The sequence below is a fragment of the Dipodomys merriami genome, unplaced genomic scaffold, assembly GCF_024711535.1.
Source record: "Dipodomys merriami isolate MVZ:Mamm:240054 unplaced genomic scaffold, mDipMer1.0.p SCAF_31, whole genome shotgun sequence".
NCBI classification, from domain to species: Eukaryota; Metazoa; Chordata; class Mammalia; order Rodentia; family Heteromyidae; genus Dipodomys; species Dipodomys merriami.
In genome coordinates, this window is record NW_027204604.1 from 7074027 (window position 1) to 7100253 (window position 26227).

The 26227-nt window shown below is 43.7% G+C and overlaps 1 protein-coding gene across 3 annotated transcripts; it reads right to left on the bottom strand.

Annotated features, from left to right (window-relative positions):
- Nucleotides 1–1509: 1509 nt before the first annotated feature.
- On the bottom strand, nucleotides 1510–25417 carry Utp25 (UTP25 small subunit processome component). Of its 3 annotated transcripts, XM_070041574.1 has the most exons (13): nucleotides 25250–25417; nucleotides 24493–24532; nucleotides 23403–23646; nucleotides 19734–19904; nucleotides 18541–18629; nucleotides 15384–15794; nucleotides 13206–13425; nucleotides 11744–11946; nucleotides 9669–9851; nucleotides 9443–9555; nucleotides 8539–8784; nucleotides 1822–2086; nucleotides 1510–1696 (listed from the first exon to the last, which is right to left on the bottom strand). In XM_070041574.1, the coding sequence occupies exons 1-12, from the start codon at nucleotides 25354–25356 to the stop codon at nucleotides 1843–1845; spliced, it is 2271 nt and encodes a 756-aa protein (XP_069897675.1). In that variant the 5' UTR covers nucleotides 25357–25417; the 3' UTR covers nucleotides 1510–1696; nucleotides 1822–1842. The 3 variants fall into 3 exon arrangements, with proteins under 3 accessions (XP_069897675.1, XP_069897674.1, XP_069897677.1); XM_070041573.1 differs by having other exon boundaries at nucleotides 1510–2086; XM_070041576.1 differs by lacking the exon at nucleotides 25250–25417 and adding an exon at nucleotides 25008–25037 and having other exon boundaries at nucleotides 1510–2086; nucleotides 23403–23642.
- Nucleotides 25418–26227: the final 810 nt, after the last annotated feature.

The following is a 26227-nucleotide window of genomic DNA, read 5'->3' on the forward strand; positions in this document are numbered from 1 at the left end:
GTCAGAAAACACAGCAATGCCCAAGTAAAAGGGTGCCACCTTTAGAGGACACACAATCCAGCTTTGAGGCGTTTCCACTGGCAATATCAGATACCAAGTAAACACAAGGCTAGGCCTGGCAAGTGCAATGCCCCGAGTTCAAATCCCAGTGCCACCAAAAATAATCAATAAAAATAACAGCAACAGACTGTAACCGATTAAATAAAAAAGAAGCTATATCCACCCTGATATAAATACATGGTAGCTCTACAGGAAATGGCTGCCCAATGGCATGTTTGACAAATCATTGTTAAGTGTCAGTAATGGGGCAAGTGATGGGGTGTGGAGCCGTGAGGATCCACAGGGCTTCTCTGTTGCTCCTGCTAGAGATGTGTCACCTCATCTAAGCCTATCCAAACGTCATCCCTGCAAATGTCAAGGTCAAGAAAACCAAGAACAAACGAGGTTCTATTTCAGAATGGACACTAGACCAAACAAGTAGAGGCAGCGGAAACTGAACTGCACCCTCCAGCCAGCAAGGATATGACTGGCCCATCTGGCAAAACCTCAATGGCTTTGTTGTAGGCAGCCATAATATATCAAGGATAATTTCCTTGTGTGTCTGGTAGTTTTGTGGTTACACAGGATCTGGTCCTTTGTTTGGAGAAGTATACACAGAAAGAATAATCTGGGGTGGGTCCAGGGACAGTGACTAGTGCCTATCGTAACCCGGGCTACTCACAGTTACTGAGACTCTGACAACAAAACAGGCTAGGCGTACTGTGCATGCCTGTCACCTCAGCGAGGCATATGTAGGAGAAGTGGATCCAAGGTTGGGCAAGAATTATACCCTATGCAAAAAAAAAAAAAAAGGCTAAGGCTTAATGATGAGAGAGCCTGCCCAGCAAGTTCAAAGCACTAAGTTCAAACCCCAGCAAAGGGAGTCTGGGAATAACAGGCCAACTGGGCCGACAGCCTACTCACTCAAACAGTTCAGGTTAGCTATCTGTTAAAAAATCCATTTGAGGGCTGGGAAGGTGGCTCAGTGGTAGAGCGCTTGCCTTGCATGCATGAGGCCCTGGGTTCAATTCCTCAGCACCACATAAGCAGAAAAAAAAGCCGGAATTGGCACCGTGTCTCAAGTGGTAGAGTGCTAGCCTTGAGCTGAAATGCTGAGGGACAGCGCCCAGGCCCAGAGTTCAGGCCCCACGACTGGACAAAAAAAAAAAAAAAAATCCATTTGAAAACACTTCAATGTTGGTGATTGTGGCTCACATCTGTAATCCTAGCTCCTCTGGATGCCGTGTTGTTACTTTATATATTTGAACTAAATTAAATATTTTAATCAGTTTCTTAAAAGATCAGTGAATGAATGTACTTTTCTAGGTTGAATTAAAGTGAATATTTATATAAGATTTTTTTAAAAGTTTGGCTGGGGAAAAATAGCAGTTTTCCACAATCTGCCATCGAAAACGAAGATGACACACAGCAATGAGAAAGTGTTCCAATTTCTCACCAAGATTCACAAGCTGTGACGTGGATGCTTTACTTTTAAGAAAGTGCCAAAACAAACAGGCAGATCTGAAAGAATTTTCCAAGTGAAATAAATTAGAAGCAAAAAATCATAATTAGAAAAAAAAAAAAAGTAGAAGTTAGGGACTCTGAACGCTGAGATTGAACAAAGTTTGGTTGACAGTGAAGTTCCCGGGGACAGGACCTGAAAACACACAAGCATCAGGTAACAGGGCACGACAGAGAGCTCATCCCTGTGGCCATCCTTCCTGAGGGAGGAATCCTCAGAAATGGCCCAGGGGCACAAGGCCAATGCGTCCCACTCAATACCTCATCCAGTCTGACAAACTCTCATTTTTCTCCAGTAATGAAGAGGTGGACGTTCTTCTGGGACTGCAGCATCTGGGCTGCCCGCTCCACGCCGACCACAGCTGCTAACCTCTGCGCGTCGTACTTGGAGTAGAGGACAGTACAGGTCCACGTGGCCTCCTCTCCTCTGTTGGTGGCTCTCAGCATGTTACAGATTTCGCTGTAGAAGTGAGGATATGTCGGCAGTTCGTAGAATATCAGGTTCCTGATGCCTTTTATGGTATACCTGTCAGAATGGAACAGAGATAGGCTATGTCTACCTGAGGAACAAGTCCCTGAAAAGCTACCCAAGATTTTTACAGGACCAGAGTTCACACTCATAGTCATGCCACAAGAGGAAAATAACATAATACACATCACACAAAGCAAAGGCTATCCTAATTAGAGCCAGAGGGTTTATACATACTTGAATTCCTAATGCTTGACCGAAGATAATGAGAAAAGCTCACCCCTGTAATCCTGGCTACTCAGGAGGCTGAGATGTGAGGCTCCTGGTTCAGAGACAGCCAAGTCAGTAAAGTCTGCAAGACTCTCATTTCCAATTAGACTTGGAAGTATGGCTCAAGTGGTAAGAGGACCAGCAATGAGTGAAAAAAAGTTAAGTGAGAGCACAAAGTCCTGAGTTCAAGCTCCAGTACTGGCTGGAAGGCAGGTACACAAGCACACAGGTGCACACACGCACACCAAAATTAATGATAAAATAAACACATGTATATTTCTCAAACCTACTCTTGCAAAGGCTGAGTAAAGAAGAAGGTAGCAGACAAAGATTAAAATCCTGACACAGGAAACTGGGCACTTACAACTTAATTTTATTATCAACATCATCAGGCTTTGAGATAGAATGTTCCGTAATGGAGATGAGGTCAGACCCAGCACATAAAACAAACAGCACAAATTGTTAAATGTGCTCCCATTAGTCTTTTCTTGTCACTGTGCAGAAATGTTAACTCAGTGGCAGATGTCTCAAGTTCATCAAGATCCTGCCTGAGGTCCCATTAGGCATCAGGAGGAAGCAATTAAGTTTCCACAGCTTTCTGCACTTCCACCTCCTTCCCGGCTGTAGTGAGGTATGGGGGGGGGGGACCCTAGGGACTCACCGCATGGCTGCAGTCAAGGTCAGATTATATCGATAAGGTTCTGATCTTTTTTCTAGTAAAGTCAGTCTTTCCTACACCATCAGTGTTACCCTCTCAGGGAATTTCATTTCATTCAGAGGTTAACTTTTTCTTGTCTTTTTATCTCATGGCTCATCCAGATCTCCCTGGAGAACATCATCTTTCAAACTGCCATTGCAATTCACTCTATTGTTTACCTTTCCACACTGCCTTCCCATAAAGAAGGAATTCTATGCATGGAGACAGTCCTACTCTACTAGCTATCACAACAAACACTGAGGCCAAATATGTACAAAACTGGAGAATAACACTCCATGGCCAGCCACAGTGACACACACCAGTAATCCCAGCACTAGGAGGCTGAGACAGGAGGATCATGAGTGTGAGGCCAGCCTGGGCTACCTAGTGACACCCTGTCTCAAATAAGCAAAAGAAGAGAACACAATACTGCATCATCACAGGCAAGCACCCCTACCCACTGTCGCCGGCATCGCAGGCATGCACGGTTATTGCATCCAGCTTCCTTCACTAAAGACAGTTTCTCAGACTCTTCTACCTGAGTTGGCTAGGCACTGTGATCCTCCCAATCAATCTCCCAGTCTCAGCTCTCTATATACTTTGGGATGATAGGCATGTACCACTGTGCCCAGCCTGGCTATGGATTGAGAGGGGGTCTTGCAAAGTTTTCTTTCCAGGCTGGCCTTGAACCTCAGTCTTTCAGTTTTCAGCCTCCAAAGTAGCATGAGCCATTGGTATTTGCCTTAATCTTTATATTCAATTTAATCCACACTCATAGTTCCCAAACTGATGCATGCTAAAACTGTTAAATCATTTTTCAGTATTTATTTGTAGCCACCATCCCTTGATATGGTAACCTAATTGACACTGAGATATGACCTGGGTTTTGGATAAAAGCTCCTCAGGGTGTTGTGTATAGTGGCTCACACATGGAACCCCAGCTACTGAGGAGACAAAAGTTTGGGAGGACTGTGGTTCAAGGCCAGCCAGGGCAAAATGTTAGCAATACCTCATTTCAATCCATTAAAAAAAAGTGGATGTGGTCCTAATAGCTACACGAGAAACATACATAGGAGGATCAAGATATTCCTTGCTGACCAAAATGTAAGACCCTATTTCAAAATAACTAAAACAAAAAAGGCTAGAGGCATGGTTCAAGTGGTAGAGCACCTGCCTGGCAAGCTCAAAGTACTAAATTCAATCCCTACTTTCACCAAAACAAAAACAAAAAAACTAGATAAACCCAAGTTGTGAAACATTCTACAGAAAACTAGACTGGACCCTGGATTACTCTAGATCAGTTTCTTGACTTCAAAACTCGGACACTTTGGTGTGAGGCTGGCTGTCTTGAATCCTGCCAGGCTTTAATGGTGTCTGTGGATCCAACTCATTACAGCAGCCACCAGAATAAACCTCAAGTTGTGACAATCCCAAACATCTCCAGATAATGTCAAATGTCCTGCAGAGCAAACTGCCCTGGCTGAAACTGAGCTAGACTTCAACAGCAAAGAAATAAGTGGACCAGGCACAACAAATGATCCTTAACTGGATTCTAGATTAAGGGGAAAGCTGTATTTGGGAGATGGCTAGAAGAATTCAAATACATACCATGGATAGAGGAGTCTGGTAGTAGCAAGTGGTGATTACCTAAGTTGTGGTTTTCAGAAGCTAAGATGCTGAAATATTCAGGGGTGAGGTGTCTTGAAATTTCCAATGTAACGTTTTTTGTCTGCCTGTGCTAGTAGCGGAGTGTGAACTTGGGGGCTAGGTGCTCTCCCTTAGCTTTTCTTCGCTCAAGGCTGGTGCTCTCCCTTTTGAGCCACCGCGCCATGTCTGGTTCTTTGGTGGTTACTTGGAGATGAGTCCCAGGGACTTTCCTGCTTGAGCTGGCTTCAAACCACCATTCTCAGATCTCAGCTTCCTGGGTAACTAGGATTATAGGTGTGAGTCACTGTGCCCAGCAACAACTCGTGTTATTTTAATATGGGTTTGAACTCAGGGCACTTTTTAAGTAGGTATTCTTAACAATTAAAGCCATGTCCAAGCTCATTATTTGCTTTATTTTTCGAGTAAGGTCACAAATTTTTGTCTGGAACTGGTCTCAAACGGCACCCCTCCTACCTACGCCTCTTGCATGGCTGGGATGGCATGTGTGCACCACCTTACCTGACTTACTGAGATCTAGCTAACTTTTTGCCAGGACTGGAGACTAATCTCTGATCTCCATCTCCAGAGTAGCTGAGATTAAGGAAATGAGCCACCTTGCCCAGCCAGAATTTCTTTTTCAAGTAGCACATAAAACATTTGCCATAAGATATAAAGTGGGGGAAAAGCTCAACCCTAGCTGTCTGGGAAGCAGAGATAAGAGATCCCTATGTGAGGCCAGCCTAGGCAAAAACACAATCAAGATGAGCATAACGGTTCATACTTGTTATCCCAGCTGGGAGGCCTGTGAAGAAGGAACATCATGGTCTGGTCTGAGGCTAACCTAGACATAAAAATACCTTTACCTTCTGCAAAAGACCTGAAAGTATGGCTGAAGTGGTAGTCTTGCCTTGTAAATACAAGACCCTCAGTTCAATCCCCAGACCCAGATACACATGCATGCATGCACATACACACATACCAATTTTGGTGGGGTTTTTTTTTTGAGGGGAGGGGGTCAGTCATGGGGCTTGAACTCTAGGTCTGGGCACTGTCCCTCAGCTCTTCAGCTGAAGACTAGCACTCTACCTCTTGAGCCACAGCACCACATCTGGCCTTTTCTGCTTATGTGGTGCTGAGGAATCAAACCCAGGGCCTCATGCATGGGAGGCAAGCACTCTACCACTGAGCCACCTTCCCAGCTGGTATTTTTTTTTGGGGGGGGGTCCTGAACTCTGGGCCTGGGCGCTGTCCCTCAGCTCTTCAGCTCAAGGCTAGCGCTCTACCATTTGAGCCACAGCGCCACTTCTGGCTTTTTTTTTCTTTTTGCTTATGTGGTGCTGGGGAATCGAACCCAGGGCCTCAGGCATGCAAGGCAAGCGCTCTACCACTGAGCCACCTTCCCAGCCCCCTGGTGTTTTTTTTTAATTCATGGAAATTTGTGTCTACATGCACATGAATGTACACGTATTTTTCACATAAGAAAAAGACAAAAAAGTATACCAAAGAATATTTACTCTGGGCAGTGAGATTACATTTTCCTCTTTTTAACCTGCATTTTTCCAAATTCTCCACCATTATTATGTACTACCTTATACTCAGTAAAAATAAAAGAAGACCATTACACTTTCTACTAAGAAAGTTAAAAGAGAGAAAAGGAAAGGAGGGATGGAAAAGGAAAAGAAGAGAAGGAGGAGGACAGAGAGAGGGAGAGGGAAAGAGGGAGGGAAAGAGGAAGAGGGGTGACAGGAAGAAGGGAAGCAGGGGCGGGGGGGGGGAGAACACAAATAAGCAATCTAGACCTTCAGTTCCCCATTTGGCCATAATGGAAACTAGGTATCTTCAGGAAAGAGACTATGACTAAGGCCTGTTCAGGGGGGGCAGCCAGTGCTGATTCTATCTTGAGTCTCCTTCCCCTGCATTCCTTCCATCTGTCTTCCTCCTCTTTCATATATGCTTCAAGTCTCCAGGGACCCTTCATCACAGATATAACCACCCCTGTGACAAAACCTAAAACTAAAGACCATATGGAAATCTGAAGTTGTGCTTCATTCATTTGCAGCAAAAGAAATCCTCAGTGCTGGCATACGGCTCAGGTGGTAAAGTGTCTACCTAGCAAGTGCAAGGTCCTAAGTTCAAATCCCAATACTATGGGGGGGGGGGAGTTGTTTAAAAAGAAAACAAACAGGAAAACACCCATTAACTTGGTCCAGGGAATAAGGAAAAGCAAATGACATGCTGAGATCTGTCTTTATAGTAACTTTGAGGACAATATGATTTGTAAATAAACAGTGTAAGATAGGAGACTGTCTTGTCTTCAAAAGCTCCTTTGACAACAAGGTCTCTCTTTACAAAACTGCTGAAATATTTTAGAGCAATTCTCAGTCCAGCTTAATTCACACTTCCTACAGATAATCACACTGGGAAGTTCTCCAAACCCATTCATGTCATTCCAAGGGCTTGCTTTCACTTGTCAAGCTAATGGAAGCCAAGGGCTTTTAACTATCCCCTAAAATTCAGATACGACAACTTACTAGAACTAAGCAAATAATGATGCATGGCAGTCATTAGGACTCTTGGTCCAAACAACCTGGTTTGCCAAGGATGGAACTGGTGAGACATAAACTGAGTCCTTTCTCAACTTTCCATTCACATGAGCTGGTGAGCAGAATATCTAAGGAGGTAAGGTCATGCCAGCCCTCCTGTGCCCAAACAAGCTGCTGGGACTCATCCCTCATCTTCTTGGAAAAATGAACAAGGCTGCAAAGCACTATTTCACTATCAGAGCAAACGGAGGCACATAATCTAATAGAAGACGTCTAAAATGTGCATGGGAGTCTCAGAGAAAATGCATTCCTCATTTGTATGTTAAACTGTAACTTGAGAAGTTAAATTCACCTGATATCTTTTTGAAATCAGAAAGGAAGAAAAAAAGAAGAATGCAGTTTTTATCTTGATAGGTAAAGGTAGAAAAACCACTTTTTCTATTTGGTAACAGAAAAAGCCTTTGCAAAACAATAAATAGAGCTCTGGGGCCAGGAAGGCTCCAAGTTTCCTCAACAGTAAGAAAGCTAGTATCTCTAGCCAGCTACTTGGAATTAAGAAAAAACAATTAACAAAAAGCCCAATCAACGTATCTGGTCAAAGTCAATGGGTGGGGAATCTTCATTACACAACTCTGAACATTCCTTTCCTCGGTCAACCAGAGGAGACCCAGAGTCCTGGCTCCCAATAAGGTCACCGGTGCACACCAACTCAGAACCACTGCCACTTTCTGAATCCTGGCGCTGAACTGCCCAGACTACACATGCCTGTGTCTATGCTTGGATCAGGTCCTCCCCGACATACATTTTGTCACATCTACTGGGGCATAGCCACACTCCACATCTATTCACAGGTTATGCTTTGCCTTCTAGAATATTCTCAACAGCCGGGTGCTGGTGGCTCATGCCTGTAATCCTAGCTACTCAGGAGGCTGACATCTGAGGATTGTGGTTCAAAGCCAGCCAGTGCAGCAAAGTCCGTGAGAGTATTATCTCCAGAAAACTGGAAGTGGTGCTGTGGCTCAAGTGGTAGAGTGCTAGCCTTGAGCTGAAGAGCTGAGGGATAGTGCCCAGGCCCAGAGTTCAAACCCCCGACTGACAAAAAAAAGAAAAAAAAAAAGAATATTCTCAACAAAGTCTATCTGGGAAGGAAATCACCAGCCAACCAAAGATACTCTCTGGGCATTGAGAAGAGTCTGTGCAGCCCTAACCCCCCTGTCTTCTCTGCCAGAGTAGCAGAGGATGTCAGGATGACTTGCCAGCACACCACACAACTTTCCTGGGTGCAGAAGCAGGCTGTGACTCGCACTGCTTTGCCCCTTCAGAGAGAAGGCCAGAGCCAGGCACTATTTTACCTTTTGTAGAAATGAAAGCGTTCTGTCAGGAGTAGAAACTGCTTTTCTCCTTGAAGAAAGAAATGTCTGGCCCTGGAGACACCAGACTTCTGGGTGTATTCACAGATGTGGGTGAAGTTCAGTTCCTCCTTCTTGAAGTAATTCCGGAGACGCACAAAGTCAAAGTAGGAAGGGACATAGATGAGTGTGTGGGACATGACGGCATCTCGGTACTGAGGCAAAATCTTACTTATGAAAAAGTTAAACCTGATTGAAAAGGCAAAGGACAAAGGTAATGATTTAGAGCAGAGTCTACAGTGTCCACTAAGTGGACAAAATCACATTAAGAGATTACCTCCACTGAGATTAGTGTGACTTACCTCCTTTCACGGAGATTATATAGTGATAAGACTTGGTAAGTACATTAAAAAATTAACTGACAATACTATTCACTATTAAAAAAAATAATGGATACAATGCCATTGTATCCGAATAACTATTCTAGGAAGCATACTGATCATTTAGTCACTCAATTACTAATCCTGGAACATCTACCATTTGCTAAGAACTGTTAGGCTACCATCCTCTAAACACAATGAGGAAAGAATGGAAATAAATACAGAATTAGAAAATTAGTTCTGCCTAAAGAGCACATAATTAAGCTACTGATATGGACCATTCTGTGGCACAGAGTGACTCAATTTCATATAAAGGAGGAGCCCTGACTGATCGTGCCAACCCTGTCACAAGGCAGCCACAAGAGCCAGGCCAAATCACCACCTCTCTGGGCTTCCTAGGTCAAACAGCATGGCTGATCTCAATTACCTAATCTCATTTGGTAAACATAAATGAATCAAAGTGACTTCGAACACCAAAGCAAAATCTCCTTAAAGACCCCCAAAGGGCCCAATGGGAGGTCGGTCACCTGGCATCAATCACTGAAGCGAGGTTTTCAGTTTCCATCCTCTGGAAGACATGGGGAAGCTGCACCAGCACATGGCTGATGGAGCCTGTCATCGGGACGTTCCTCACTGCCACCTGCCAAGAGTCCACAAGAACTTCAGGAGGCAAGCCACCCCATTGTGTCCTTTTCACTCCCAGGCATCCACCAACACTTCAGGAAGATCCAGAGGACATAGGAGGGAACCCACCTGGCCTTGTAAATTGATGCAGTGCATGCTGAACAGTGAGTTGACCTGGGCATCCTGCAAGGCCCCAAACAGCAGTGTCTGACGATAGTATTTAGACCAATTATTGAGGCTCCACATTCGCACCCGAGAAAAGTCTACGCCATGGGAGTCCAAGGGCAGTAGGTTCATGTGATTCATCAGATGCTTGGAGTAAAAATAATACCTCGGTTAATGTGTATAGAGCATTTATGTGCTGGGAACCACTAAGCATGTTACAAGACTGTCATCTGTTAACTCCATGGAGCTTGTACTAACATCTCCCAAATTATAGCAAAAAAACTGAGCTCAGATGGGCGAGTGACTTGCCTACCGTAAGAGGAATACTCAAACAAGAAGCTGAAACTGGCCAGTTCCTAGACCTTTACAAAACAGAACACCACCAATTGGAATATTCCTGTTATAAGGAATTTCTAAAATGCTACCCTGGCCACTTGATAGGCTCCTTAACTATAGACTCGGACAGGAAAGAAATAAGATGGAAAACAGAGCTCTCCCTCAATGACCTGGTTCTCAAGAGCTCAGAACAACTAATCCACCTTTCCTCAAATGAAGGAATATCACAATCATCAATGTGACTTTTAATTTACATCTTCTTCAGGTAATATACACTGGAGGGTATTGAGCATTCAGTTTATTCCTTATTTTATTCCCTTCAAATATCCCAACTTTCTTCAAGCTCTAGGTCCTGCTTGGGCATACATACAAAGGAAAGTAAATCAATATACAAGACAGATAGCTGCATAACCCTGTTATTGCAGCTCCATTTATGACTGATCTGTGAAATCTGCCGAAGTGCTCAACTACCAATGAATAAAGAAAACTATGCACACATACATCATGGATTACCCAACCATAAAGAAAAACGAAATTACATCATTTGCAAGAAAATAGAACAATCTAGAAAACATTGAGTGAGATAAGCCAAATACATCAAATATCTCATACTCTACTTCGTTTGTAGAATTAAGATTTAAAATGATGATAATAACTTTAATAGAAATACAACATGATATACAAGTGAGACCCACTGTCTGGAAGAGATCAGGGGGAACAAAGAGGGGGAAAGGATGGGATGCTGAGGGATGAAGAGAATCTAAGGATGTAACATATATATGTATGTGTGCATATATACATATATGTATCATAATGAACACACACACACACACATATATATATGTATCATAATGAAACCCATCAAATGGTGTTAGAAAAAGAGAAGAGAGGAATAGGAATATGGTGGAGAGTGTGAATTTGTTCAAATTGTATTATGTGCATATATGGAATTCTCCCAATGAAACCCCCTCATATTATAAATGTTAACTCAAAAAAATTAAACTTAAAAAAAATGACAATAAGTGAATGGAAAAGAAAAAAAGGCAGCTGCAGATCTTAGAGTACAGTAGAGGTGAATTCCCATCTACTTTAAAAAAATAATCCTTGTTCTATGGTCAGGAAATTTCAAGGAAGAGTATGTGGAGAATGAGCCAAACCTACAGCACACATATGCCAGGAGGATAAAGACTGCTAAAAATCTTAAAACTTTTTAAGCCATCAGAAGAGAATTAGTATAGATTATATAATGAATTAATAGGTAAAGATGCTTCTTGAGAGGATTTTTCTTCTCGCATCTCTCCTCTCTTGGCGAAGAGACTTTTAAGGAAATCTTTTTAAAATCTGGAAGCACTGACAAGAAGTTTTTCATTTCTTCATAGAAAAATTGACTAAGCAATGATTCCTTCTACTGTGGGTGGAAAAGAAGACAAAATCAGAAAATGGTGGAGTATCTCTGTCTCCAAATTAAGTTGTATTCTGGACTTAATCCTTATAGACTGAAACCTCTGAATTTCTCATCACTCTACATAAAGATAATATTCCTCTGGGCTGGGGTTGTGTGAATTCTAGGTTGCCCACAACTCTAGAGGTAGAATGCCAGCCTAATAAGTACAAAGCCCTTAGCTCAAAAATCCCAGTATCACTACAATAAAAACAAAACAACAAAAATTAGTGTCCCTCTAAATGTGAAAGATCTGCATTACCAGGACATGCTCCCAGTTCTGCATCAGGTAAATGTCAGCTTGATCAATGATGAGAAGCTCAATAGATGACAAAAAGTCAAAATCTCTTTTCTTCTCTCCTTCTCCACCAATGATGGTCCTTAAGCCAAGAGGGGAAGCAATGAGGATGTCAGAGGAGTAAAAAGGGGCATAGAGTCGGATGCTTCTCTGAAGAATTGCCACACCTAGAGAAAACACCAAGGACATATCTCCTCATTAGTCACCAGGAGGCCAGAACCTTCTCTCCTCCTAGCCTCCCACATCGGTGTTCCCCTTACATACAGCTGTGCTCAAAGCGCTTTAATACTAGTAACAACAATCTTTCCTTTGTATCCCTAGCTTCTCCAAACTCCTACTTTCTCTTCTGTTCCTTCAAGTCAACATCTCCAGAGAATTTTCTCTACAGTAAGCTTCACTTTTCAGTCCATTGCTATGTGGTCTAAATGTCATGACTCCATTGAAATGACCTTTGCTAAGGTCACCACTAGCCCTCAGTTACCAATTTGATGGGCACTTTTTTTCAAGCAGTGTCAAGAATGCAGATACATCTTAAACACACCTGTTCAGAAATGCTCTTTCTTGATAATGGCCTCCAGGACTTCCACACTTACTGTTAATCACTGACCTGATCCTTATCTATCATTCAAGATCCAAATACTTCTTTTATATAGACATAGTTTTCTCTCTCTCTCTCTTTCGCTGGTCCTGTAGCTTGAACTCAGGGCTTGGGTGCTATCCTGGAGCTTCTCTGTGCTTAAGGCTAGCACTCTACCACTTCAGCCACAGTGCCACTTCTGGCTTTTTTAAGTACTTTATTGTAGATAAGGGTCTTTTCTTTCCAGGCTGACTTCAAATTGCAATCCTCAGATCTCAGCCTCATGAATAGCTACGATTATAAGTGTGAGCCACCAGCATCAGTTCTGTCTTATCAAGCTTTTGAGTAATTCATTCATTGGCCATGGCTCACCCTGTGTGCTATCTTCTTGACAGAAAAATTTCTATTACCAGCCCACATCTCTTGCCTGAATATTAGGCAAATACACCAAAGTGCTTTAAGTAGTTCAGCCACACTGAAGACTGTGTGAATTCTAATTTGTCTGGACACTGCCACCCATCTACCTCTGTGGTTTCCTGCCGGAAACTTTTCCCTATTCTGATTACCCTCCCTTGTAACTCACTAAACCCTGCTCAAGTTTCACTTAGTACAGACAGCAATGACAGCAACACCAGGACCTTTCCCAGCCTCTTGTCTTACATGTGTGCCACATGGGCCAAGACAAGACTCTCTCTTCTGGCTAAGGACATCTCAAATGTATACTGATTCTCTTTGGAAGCTGAGGCAGAGATCCAGTGGGGGAATGCCAATTTCTAAGCTTCCAAGCTCCAGCTCCAGCTCCAGCTCCAGCTCCAGCTTGGGACTGAGTTTTGAACAAGAAGAAATTACCAATCCTGAAGTGGTCATCGATATTGCCCACAAACACAGCTTCATAATCCTCAGGTCTCTTCAGGTTGGGTGGTCTCTCCTCAGGATCGGATCCGTATTCCCCCTGAAACCTTTTCTTATTGCTTACGATTATTTTCTTCTTGCTGTCGCCCTCAAGGAGGCTGATGAACAGCTGCACCACCCGCAAGGCAGCTTCCCGGAAAGGCACCACAATCAGCACCTGCGGAGAGGGCCATGGCAGTCTTGGTGTGGGTAAAGAGAAGGAAGTGGAACGCCAAAATCCTGGGCACGGGAGCAGACCCTGGCCAGGGACCATGTTTGTGTCACTACTTTTTTTTCCGGTTGTGGGGCTTGAACTCTGGGCCCTGGCACCGTCCCTCAGCTCTTCAGCTCAAGGCTAGCACTCTATCACTGGAGCCACAGCGCCACTTCCGGTTCTCTGGTAGTTAATTGTATATAAGAGTCTCATGGACTTTCTTGCCCAGGCTGACTTTGAATGGTGATCCTCAGATCTCAGCCGCCTGAGTAGCTAGGATTACAGGTGTGAATTACTGAGGGTGAATCACTTCTGAAACAGACCATCATTCAATGGAAAAAACAGGATTGTTTTCCTCAAGTTTTTGGGTTTTTTTGTACTGGTCCTGAGGCTTGAACACGGGGCCTGGGTGCTGTTCCTGAGGTTTTCTGCTCACGGTTTGCACTCTATTACTTGAGTCACAACTCTACATTGGGCTTTTTTTTTTTAGATTAATTGGAGCTATGAATCTTATAGACTTTTCTACTTGGGCTGGCTTTGAACCACAATCCTACAGTGCCTGGCAGGCATTTTTTATAGTTACTTTTTAGTTACTGGCAAGAACAAAGCCAAAAGATGGTTAAGAAATGGTTGACTTCTAACTATCTTATTGTTCACAATCCTATCAATGGACATAAACCCAGTAAAATCATGTCATTCACCATAATAAATGAGCTTCATGTATATTCTGCCTCTTATTTATCTATGAAATGCCACTAAATACAAACAGAAGGCCTTGTAAATCTGACGTTTAAGACTCTGTAGTAGCTCCCTTGAAAAGCAATCAATCATCCAAAGGAATGATTCACTGAGGCATTGCAAGATTGGATGTCAAGATTTAAGAGAGCTGGATTACTATCCCAGCTCTAATATTAAATTACAGGGAGGGCTCTTTTCCCCGGCTAATCAACAAAGAGTTTGACTAAGTCTCTAAGAGCCACATCAATATTTAAATCCCAGAATCCTATTAAGCTCAATGAGAAAATCTAAAAGAAGAGTCTTTTCCAGTGTGGACCGATACAGACTAAGGCATCGATTAACAAGTCTAGCTCCACAGCACCATGAAAAAATGTGGACAGAGGCTTTTCTACTAAAGCTTCAAAGCCCATGTAGCAGTTTAGATGGTGAGAGAATCCTTGATTCTAGTCCGAAGTCTGCTACTGCTACTCCCCTAGTAGGGCTGTCTGTGAATTTGGGTCTCTGCCCACAGCTATGATATACAGAGACTATAAAAAGTTACATTAAGGTCTGAAAATTGTAAGGAAGAGATCTGCAATGGGGTGCTCTTTATGGATGTTCTGAGTTTATGTTTAAAAGAGCATCCTGGGAAGGAATAGCAACAAGGCTGAGATCTGAGGATCATGGTTTAAAGCCAGCCCCGGCAGAAAAGTCTGTGACTCTTATCTCCAATAAACCACTCAGAAAACCAAAAATGGCATTGTGGTAGAGCACTGGCCTTGAGCTGAAGAGCTGAGCAACAGTGCCCAGGCTGAGTTCAAGCCACACACCGACAAAAGAAAAAAGATATTGTATTCATAAACTGCTTTGTTAGATAGTAACTCCTTTGTACAATTACTTGAGAGAGAGAGAGAGAGAGAGAGAGAGAGAGAGAGAGAGAGAGAGAGAGAGAGAGAGAGAGCGAGAGAGAGAGAGAGAGAGAGAGAGAGAGAGAGAGAGAGAGAGAGAGAGAGAGAGAGAGACCTGAAGTATCTCTTTAGTTTGCACTGTCAGAAACTGCACTTCTCTGCTATTACACAGCCTACTCCAAGTGCTTACTTTTGGGTCCTTTCCATTATTCCAGTCAATGATCACTCACGTGTGTGCCAAGGGCCAGCACCTTGTAGCCGCCTTCTTGAGGATAAAGCTTCCCTGCTGCCACTCACCTTGGGCCTTGTTAGCCCTTGGTCTCTGAAGTCATCATCATCGCCCACCCCAAGTTTCTGGCTTCGGCGTCTGCTGTTGTTGCCTAGCACCTGGGCATTGGCTTTGAGGACATGATTGATTGCATGCAAGCAGTACACGTGACGGATCTCTTCCCCATTCTTCAGAGCCGTCCTCTCTGGGTAGAACAGGTCCCGGTAAGAATTCATAATTAAGAAGAGCTCTTTCTGGAGGGGGGTGAAGGAACCATTGGATTTTGGAGAGCCAGACAGGAACTGACTATTGGTCTTGGTCCAGGTGGATTCCAGAGGCTTTTGGAGATGAAGTGATTGTAAGTCAATATCCTTTGGAGGTTTAAATGTTTCCAACTTCTGAAACTTGGATGAAAAGACAAGCTGGCCCAGGATGGGCCACTAGGGAAGACAGATCAGGAGCTAAGTTACAAACGGGTAACATACCAACATGTACACAGTACTTTATAATATACCAAGAACTTCTATGATTTAAAGATCATCTCATTTAATCCTCTACAAACTGTGAAGTACATGTTATGATACTCTTGGTCCAGTATAGGAAGAGCTGAGTTCAAAGAAGTGCTAGAAATTAAATGCTTTTTAACTTATATACCGCAGAACAATTGAATATCAAAACTTTAAACAAGTTTGATGCTTCCGAAAATGCAAAGAACTGTAAATAAAGAATGTAATTGAAAGTCATGCGTATAATACTATGTACTCAGGAAGCTGAGATTCGAAGAACTGTAGCTTGACCAGCCCATGCAGAAAAGTTGTCTAGACTCCATCTCAATTAATGAGCAAAAAGCTGGGTGGAGGCATGGTTCAAGAGTAAAAAAAAAGAGGTAGAGTGACAGCCTTGATCAAGCAAACCATGCAATTTTGAGGCCCTGAGTTCAAGCCTTTGTACTGATCAAAAAAAAAGTAATTTATGTTTTTACATTTAAAAAATGGTGGGATCACCGGGCGCCGGTGGCTAATGCCTGTAATCCTACTCAGGAGGCTGAGATCTGAGGATCATGGTTCAAAGCCAACCCTGGCAGGAAAGTCCGTGAAACTCTTATCTCAAACCACCAGAAAACCGGATGCGGTGCTGTAGCTCAAGTAGTAGAGCGCTAGCCTTGAGCTGAAGAGCTGAGGGAAAGCGCTCAGGCCCAGAGTTCAAGAAAAAGAAAAAGGTGGGATCCAGGGGCTGGGAAGGTAGCTCAGTGGTAGAGTGCTTGCCCTGCATGCATGAGGCCCTGGGTTCAATTCCTCAGCACCATATAAGCAGAAAAAGCCAGAAGTGGCGCTGTGGCTCAAGTGGTAGAGTGGTAGCCTTGAGCTGAAGAGCTGAGGGACAGCGCCCAGGCCCTGAGTTCAGGCCCCATGACCAGCCAAAAAAAAAAATGGTGGGATCCAGATGAAGTTTACAAAGGAGGTGGAGAGCTTAAAACCCAAGGCTTGTGACTTTACATCCTGGTTTTTCATAGAAACCAGTCCTCCTTATGTAGATTTGCAATATACACTAAGTATTAAAGGTTATGATGAGTTACAGATCAAGCACACTGTCTGCTTTATTTATACCAGTTGTCCAAATTTATCTGGCCATGAAACAATTTCCTTTTAATTTTTCCTTTTTTCCCAAGAATAATTTTCAGGATATGAGTTTGGGCAATTTTTCACTTTAGCAATAAAATTGCTGACCTAAAAGTAGATTAACTTTAGTAACAAAGAGAAATGAACTAGTGATAGCTGTAAAAAATCTAGATAACCCTCCAGGGATTAAGGCCCAGTGAATAACCCATCGCAAAAAGTTCTAAGAGGGCTGGGAAGGTGGCTCAGTGGTAGATTGCTTGCCTTGCATGCATGAGGCCCTGGGTTCCATTCCTCAGCACCACATAAGCAAAAAGAAAAAAGCCGGAAGTGGCATTGTGGCTCAAGTGGTAGAGCGTTAGCCTTGAGCTGAAGAGCTGAGGGACAGCACCCAGGCCCAGAGTTCAGGCCCCACGACCAGACACCCCCCCCCCAAAAAAAAAAACCTATAAGATTCCATTTAGCTAACATTTTTTTGTTTTTTTTGCCAGTCCTGGGGCTTGAACTCTGGGCCTAGGCACTGTCCCTGAGCTTCTTTTTGCTCAAGGCCAGTGCTCTACCACTTGAGTCACAGCGCCACTTCCAGCTTTTTCTGGGTATGTGGTACTGAGGAATGGAACCCAGGACTTCATGCATGCAAGGCAAGCACTCTATCACTGAGCCACATTCCCAGCCCCTCACATTTTTTGATATAAATTTATAGAAATAGAGACCAGATTAGTAGGTTACCAGGACATGGAAAGGTATGCAGAGGTGGATGTGGTCTTAAGAGGGAAATGGATCCATATGGAGCTGGCAGACACAGAGTCCTGAACATGATAAAACTGTACAGAACTAAATACATACTGTTGAATACAAACAAAACTAGAGAAATCTGGTACTGATGATATAGTAAAGTAGTAGAGCACAAGTTTCTAGATTCTATCCAAACACTGCCAAAAACAACAAAAAGTAAAAACAAAAACCAGAGAAGTCTGAAAAAGACAAGTAGATGGCATCAATGTCCATTTTATTATTGTGATATATTTCTGTTAGATGATACCATTGGGGGAAACTGAGTAAAGGGTACAAGAAATGCCTTTGGAAAACTTTTTTTTTGGGTAGGGAGTCTGGTCGTAGGGCCTGAACTCTGGGCCTGGGTGCTGTTCCTCAGCTCTTCAGCTCAAGGCTAGCGCTCTACCACTTGAGCCACTGCTTATGTGGTGCTGAGGAATTGAACTCAGGGCCTCAAGCATGCAAGGCAAGCACTCTACCACTGAGCCACCTTCCCAGCCCTGGATAACTTCTTATACCTATGTATCTGTAATTAATACCTCAAGAAAAATGTCCATCAATAAGAGGATGACTAACCTGATAAGCAGTATCAGTGATGACAACGGAGAAGCAAATACTTCTCACTAACTGAACAATTTAGTTGTGAATCTATCTCAAATAGTTCAAGGAAATGAACAATCCAAAAACCTGAAATGCTCCATAATACAACTTTATTGGTTTCAGATTCTCTCTTTCTTCCCTCCTCTCCTCCCTCCTTCTCTCTGTCTCTCTCTCTGGCTAACCAAGCAACACTTACTTTTAGCTGGTGGGTAGTTTTGGGATTTGTGGCAACAGCCTCAACTTCTTTTTCTTTCAGTTCTTTGTTTATGTGTCGCAGAAATGGATCTAATTTAGAATACAGAGTGTCAGCACACAGTGCAAATGGCAGGGGATTCCTAGTCTTCCCCTATGAATGAATACGCTGTTCTTCAAGGAGTCAACACATCCTTCTTGCCATTCACTTTCCCCAGATTCTAGGCCAGTCCAAAGCTTAATTGAAAAAGATTCTAACAGGTTTGTCTACCTAAAGCATTTCCAATCACCCTACTTCCCAGCTTTCCTTTTGAAGACACTTCTCCACCTGGAGTTCAGGGCACTGTATGTTGTAACTTCAACTTCCAACTACATGGTCCTCAAATTCTTCTGTCTCTCAAGCCTTCTAACCAAAATTGACAACTTTACTTTTACACATTCAATTAGTATGAATATAATGACTCCTGACAAACATTTCCCAGGGTGTATTCTGTCAGCTACCCTCATCATTCTTTGCTGAAGTAAGTTCCTATCCTCCCTTCCTCACCACTCCTAACACACACACACACACACACACACACACACACACACACACACACACACACACACACACACACACACACACACACACACACACACACACACACACACACACACGGAATCTCATCTGGAAGATGGCAAGATCCCCAGGGTGTATTCTGTCAGCTACCCTCATCATTCTTTGCTGAAGTAAGTTCCTATCCTCCCTTCCTCACCACTCCTAACACACACACACACACACACACACACACACACACACACACACACACACACACACACACACACACACACACACACACACACACACACACACACACACACACACACACACACACACACACACACACACACACACGGAATCTCATCTGGAAGATGGCAAGATCCCTGGGGTCAGGTTCCACGACCGCCTGGTTTTGCACCATAAGACACTTTCTTCCCCATCTGGAGTTCAGGACACTACACATTGTAATTTCACCTTGTGAACTCCACAGTCCTCAACACTGGCTGATCACTGAAAATCCTAAAGTACCTTTGAGAAGTATAGCTTTCCAGCTCTGTTTTTACTGCTGTTCCTCCCAGAACTGGAGACTATGTACAGATCAGTGCACAACCCCATGAAGCACTTGTGAATTCAAACCCCACATGCTGTGCTCTGACCTTCTGATGCTTTCAGAGAACAGCTGTCTCCACTTGGCTCCTCAAGAAAATTGGTTTCCAGGCTGAACAGCGACTCGTGTTTTGCATCTGTGAACTCCTCTGGGGATTTCTGTGATGTCCCCGGTGGCTCTCCTCCATCTTTTCCTTTGGGGTTACCAGATACAGCCACATCTACAATTTTGAGAAATATTTTGTAAGGATTACTCATTAACATAATTATGATTCTTTTGACGTATGAACTGAAACTCTCTAGACTATTACAACATTGACAGTCATCCCCATTATTTATTTTTAAATAATCGTTAAATAATTCAGGTGGAAGGCTGAGATGTCAACACTAAGCTTGATTACTGACTCAGGAGGATGGCTAATTCTGCAATACAGCTGGGTCACAGTGCTTGGATATTTGGTTGAATATTATTGGAGATGGTCCTGTGAGAATGTTTTTAGATGAGATTTATATATAAATTGATATAGACTCTGTGTAAAGCAAATGTTACTCTCCATAATATGGGTGGGCCTCACTCAATCTGAGGTTCTGAACAGAACCAAAAAAAGGTTGATCTCTTTTGAGATCAACCAGTCTTTTGAGATCTACCAGTCGGTAGAAACACCTTTGACAGCTCCTCAGAGACCGCCTGCCTACATGGCTGTCCATGGACTTGAAATGTGACTCTTCCCTTAGCCTCAAGACTGCTAGCCATCCTCATGTGGTACCTGCCAAGCCTCCATAATCATATTCCTTAAAATATTTATTGTACATACAAACACATATCCTTCTACACACACATACAAATATGATCTGTTTCTCTGGAGAACTTTAATGTACCCAGTTCTGGTAACTTCCTTTAAAATAGTACACAAGGATGAATCTGAAATGATGTTCAAAGCTGTACTCATTATGATGGAAATGTCTACTAATGTCTACTAATAAATAGACAATGAATCACTTGGAACTGAGTACAGTATAATTAAGAAGTTAATAGCCAGGTGCCGGTAGCTCACGCCTGTAATCCTAACTACTAAAAGGGCTGATATCTGAGGATCTCAGTTTGAAGGCAACCTGGGCAGAAAAGTCTGTGAGATTCTTATTTCCAATGAACTACCCAAAAGCCAGAAGCAGTGCTGTGGCTCAAATAATAGAGTATTATCCTTGAGTAAAAAAGCTCAGGGAGGGCTGGGAAGGTGGCTCAGTGGTAGAGCGTTTGCCTTGCATGCCTGAGGCCCTGGGTTCGATTCCTCAGCACCACATAAGCAAAAAAGAAAAAAGCCGGAAGTGACGCTGTGGCTCAAGTGGTAGAGCGCTAGCCTTGAGCTGAAGAGCTGAGGGACAGCGCCCAGGCCCAGAGTTCAGGCCCCACGACCGGACCCAAAAAAAAAAAAAAAAAGCTCAGGGACAGCACCCAGGCCCTGAGTTCAAGCCCCAGGACTGGCATAAAAAAAAAGAAGCTAGGGGATCTGGGAAGGTGATTCAGTGGTAGAGTGCTTGCCTTGCATGCACGAGGCCCTGGGTTCGATTCCACAGCACATAAGCAAAAAAAGCCAGAAGTGGCGCTGTGGCTTAAGTGGTAAAGCGCTAGCCTTGAGCTGAAAAGCTGAGGGAAAGAGAGGAGGGGAAGGGGTGGAAGGAAAGGAGGTCGGGTGGGAAAGAAAGGTGGGCATAATTTCATGTGCCAGTGATCCCAGCACCTGGGAGGCATAAGGAGAATCATTCAGTGTCTGAGGCAAAAACCTGAGACCCTCTCTCTGAAAAATAACTAATACAAAAAAGCTGGAGACATGGCTCAAGTGGCATAGCACCTACTGAGAAGGCACAAACCCTGAATCCAAGCCACGTAACTGCACCTGCCAGCAGCAAAATATAAATTCTCAAAAAGATAGTTGTACTCAATATACAGATCCACAAAAAGTTGAAAGTTATGGATGTAAAGTTAAAAATTGTTCATCTCAGGGTGGTAGAGGTACAGGTTATGAAGGCTTTTAAATGTGTGTGTGTGTGTGTGTGTGTATTTTTGTCAGTAATGGTGCTTGAATTTAGGGCCTTGCACTCACTCAGCTTGCTTGCATAGCTTTTACTTTACCATTTAAGCCATGCTTCCAGCCCTGCTTGCTAGTTAATTGGAGTCTCTTGGGCTTTCTCTACCAAGGGTGGCTTTGAATCAAAACCATCCAAGTATCAGCCTCCTGAGTAGCTACAATAAGTGTGAACCACCAGCACCTCTTAAAATTCTGCAGTAAATACTACTTTTAGAATATGCACAACAAAAAGTTTTCAGAACCAAACCCAAACTGAAGGCAATGAATTTTTATCCCAGAAAAACTAACTTGTTAAAATAAGAACGAGATGCCATACCTTAAAACATAGAGGGGAGAGAGAGGGGCGGGGAGGATTCGGTGGGGGGGTGGGGGGGGGAGGATGGGAAGGGATGGGAAGGGGAAACAAAGGAGGAGGCTACAATGCTTGATAAGAAATGTACTCATTATCTTGCCCATATAATTGTAACCCCTCTGTACAGTATTTTCACAAAATAAAAAAACAGAGAGGGGGAAAAAGCTGATATAAGGAAAATAGACATTAGAAACTAAGATAGCAAGATGTAAAAAGTCACCCAGGTATATTCATTCTGGACTTTGAACACAGATGAATCACAACATGGTGAGCAAACGACAGGCATAATTATTCTTACATGAATTCATATAATATTGAGACACAAGCCAGGCTCCAGTGGCTCACGCCTGTAATCCTAGCTACTCAGGAGGCTGAGATCTGAGGATCACAGTTCAAAGCCTGCCTGGGCAGCAAAAGTCCATGAGACTCTCATCTCCAATAAACCACTCAGAAAACCAGAAGTGGTGCTGTGGCTCAAATGGCCGAACGCTAGCCTTGAGCTGAAGAGCTGAGACAAGTTCCCAGACCCAGAGTTCAAGCCCCACAACCCATTAAATAAATAAATAAATAAACAAACATACTGAGGTTGTCTGATGTCTGGGATGCAGAACTAAGAGCAGAAGAATAAGGTGGAACATTTTGGTGGTAATGGAAATATTCCATCTTATTTGGATGGTAATAGCATAGGTGAATTAATTCGCCCAAACTCATCAAAGCATATGAAGTTAGAAACATTTTATTGTATGTAAAACATAATTAATGAAATTGATTCTACTGTTAAAGACAGTGAGTCTGGGTGAGATGGAGTCCCTTTGAGCTTTTAATTCTAGATCTTCCCCAAAGTCTTCCTTAAACACCTTGGCAGTATGCCATCTCTTCAACACTGTCTATCGAGCTGTTGTTCCATGCAGATACAAATCTACTGCTTCAATACCTCTACATATTTCTGGTCTGTCTTCCATCAAACTTGGTTACCCCAAGGCGATAGGTAATTACCTCTTCAATATACTGAAAACCATGATGCTAGACTTATGTTCTTCCTGAGTGTCAGGGAACCTAATCAAATCCCTAAAATTGCACAAATAGTATTTCTGCAATTTTCTGGTATATATGCTCTTCATTCACAGCAGCTTCTCAAAATATGAGCAAACCAAACAAGGTTAAATTTCTGCTTTGTCTCTGCAGGTTATCACTCAAGGAACACATGACACTTCACCCCTTGGGCACTGTGTCTATGACCCAATATGGATAATGTATCCATTACCCACAACAAAACTTACTGTCCTGTATCTCAGCAGACTCTGCTTCTTCTTCCACACTGACATCACTCCCATCATCTTCATCATTCATGTCTGTCTCATCTACAACACCTTCTTCTTCCTCTTCTTCCTCCTCCTCTTCATCATCTTCCTCCTCTTCCTCAGAAGCATTTGTTAATGTAGCAAGCAGTTTGTGGTATCCAGAAACTTGTTCTGGTTCACTGTCGGATTCGCTTTCAGAATTTGAAGTGTCTGAGCTCTCTGGCTTAAAGGAAAATGGGAATTTTAAAAAAAGAAAAAAACTCTACTTTTCCTATTATCTCCCTAAGATTATAATCAGAACAAAACATTGAGACTTCCTTAAACACAAAAGTTGTTCTGCGATTATGCGGCATCTCATCTACTCAGCCAAGCCCAGAATTAAATTAACTTAAAACAGTTGAATCAAGTCACAGTTTTAGAAGATCTTAAATCTTTGGGATGCTAACAGTCTACATGAGAAGAAAACACTTTTTTTTTTTCTTTTTGGTGTTGTGGGGCTTGAACTCAACCTGGGTGCTGTCCCTCAGCTCTTCAGCTCAAGGCTAGTACTCTACCACTAGAGTCACAGTGCCACTTCTGGTTTCCTGAGTGGTTTATTGGAGATAAGAGTCTCCCTGACTTTCCTGCCTGGGCTGGCTTTGAACAGGATCGTCAGTAGCTAGGATTACAGGTGTGAGGCGCCAGCACCCGGCTAAAACAGACTTTTAAAACATAAAGATTCAGGCCATAATGAGACTTATGTTTCAGTCATTAGTCTGTGTGTTTAAAAGAACAAGAGGAGCTTCTCTCTGTAATACAATGGGATCTTTGTTCATTTTATGCTTTATTTCATTTTTTTTTAAATGCTAAGCAAAATGCACCTAGAGCTCTCTGACAGGCCCTAACAGTCTAAGATCTTGGGAGTAGTTTTCAGCTCTGGCTTCTGTATTATCACAATGGAATGTTTATAGACATCTGCACATAAAACTGAGCAGTAGTACTAAAAGTTTGGACATACTCAAGCTTTGTTTTTTATACATAAAGGTAACAACCCAGTTCCAACTAGTATAAAGGAGATACAAAGCATTACCAGGTGACAAATCTGTGGTTTTGCTTCCTTTCTGGAAACTCTGAAAAGAAACAAGTAATCCAACGGTCAAGTCAGTAACTTGCAAATTAGTTTAAGGACATCACCACACACACACACACACACACACACACACACACACACACACACACACACACACACACACCGGGTGACACAGTAACTGACACACACACACACACACACACACACACACACACACACACACACACACACACACACACACACACACACCGGGTGACACAGTAACTGACTCTCACCTAAAAGATTGCAACCTAGCAAACCTTAGTCCTAGGCCTCACCCGCCCCTTTCCTCTCTTCTTTGAGACAGGGTCTCGCTAGGTAGCCCAGGCGGGCCTAGAAATCCCGGCTCCTAGCTGGAATTCCTGCGCTCCACCGCCGCCACGCCGGCTCTCCTACCAGCGTCTCGATTAGAGCCGTGCCTGGGACGGCAAATAAAGCCTCTCGCAGAGGCTGACCCCGAGATCCACGACGCTCACCACGGATCCGGGCATCTCCGGCCGAGGCCCCGGCTGCTTAGGTAACTGAAGGGCTCGGCCAACCATTCTAGAAGCGACCTGAGACCCGCATCCACACGCAATCGCGCGGGTCCTCCGCCCCGCCCCCCGGCCCGCAGAGCGCGGGTCCTCCCGGCAGGGACCCCCGGCTCCCCGCGGAAACCCGCCACGCGAGCCCGGGGCTGGCGGCGCCCCGCAGGCCCCGCCACGCCCCTCCTCCCTACCGGTCATAGAAGGGATGCTCCTCGCCGAAATCGCGAAGATGCTTCTTCTGCTTTTTCGTCAGGGTACTGAGCAGCTGGTTCTGGCTCCGGCTTCGGCGTTTGCCCATGGCGAAGACGCCTGGAGCCGACAACGCGGTGCCACCGGGAAGTCAACACACGCACGTGGACTTCGCGGCGGCGGCGGCGCTTTGCGGCGGAAGCCCCGTGCCGTAAAGCAGACCCGCTTTGCGACGTGACTGTACAACCGGGCGTGAGAACGTCTATAAGGGGATTCTGCCCCCTGCCGGGACTCTGCGAAAGCGCACGCGTGCTTGCGCATGCGCGCTCGTACAGGTGTCCTTGGGAGCCCCAGAACTTGTTCAGCCCAGGCTTGCGGGAGGTGGGGTTTGGAAGGTAGGCGTCAGATAAGAGTTGGAATTTGCTTTGTGCCTCTCCTTTGGTTGTGGGAACCCACCTGCGTAAATATGTAGCTAACAGAAAAGATCCACATCCTACTATACCAAAAATTACCAACATTCAGGATAGGTGTTATTTGGGGGGGGTGGGCATATCTCAAATGACGAATAGGTCTTGTCCATTAGCCTGATGTGGCCCGTCAGGAAGCAGGTGCTTACGAGATGAAAACCTCAGGCGGTTTCTTCGAATAGAGTTAAAACCTCAGTACCCAACAAACAAAAATCAAAATACCCTAACTTTTTTCTAGTGTAAACACATGCTTTTACCCAGTAGGATCTTAACACCTAGGTGTGTTACATGAAGAGCCAGGCCTCCTGTCACATTCCCTTTCTTACTCAGCTCCCACTTTGCTGTTTTGGAAGAGCCCTTGGAACAGAATCTTTTCTAAACATTCCTCATTTGACAAAAGTAGAAATACATCCAGAGAGGAAAAGAAACATATTGTATAGAGTTACCGAAATGGATCAAGATGTACAGTTTTAAATGTTTTAAGTGTGTGTATACAATAGCCTAAAGAGGAGG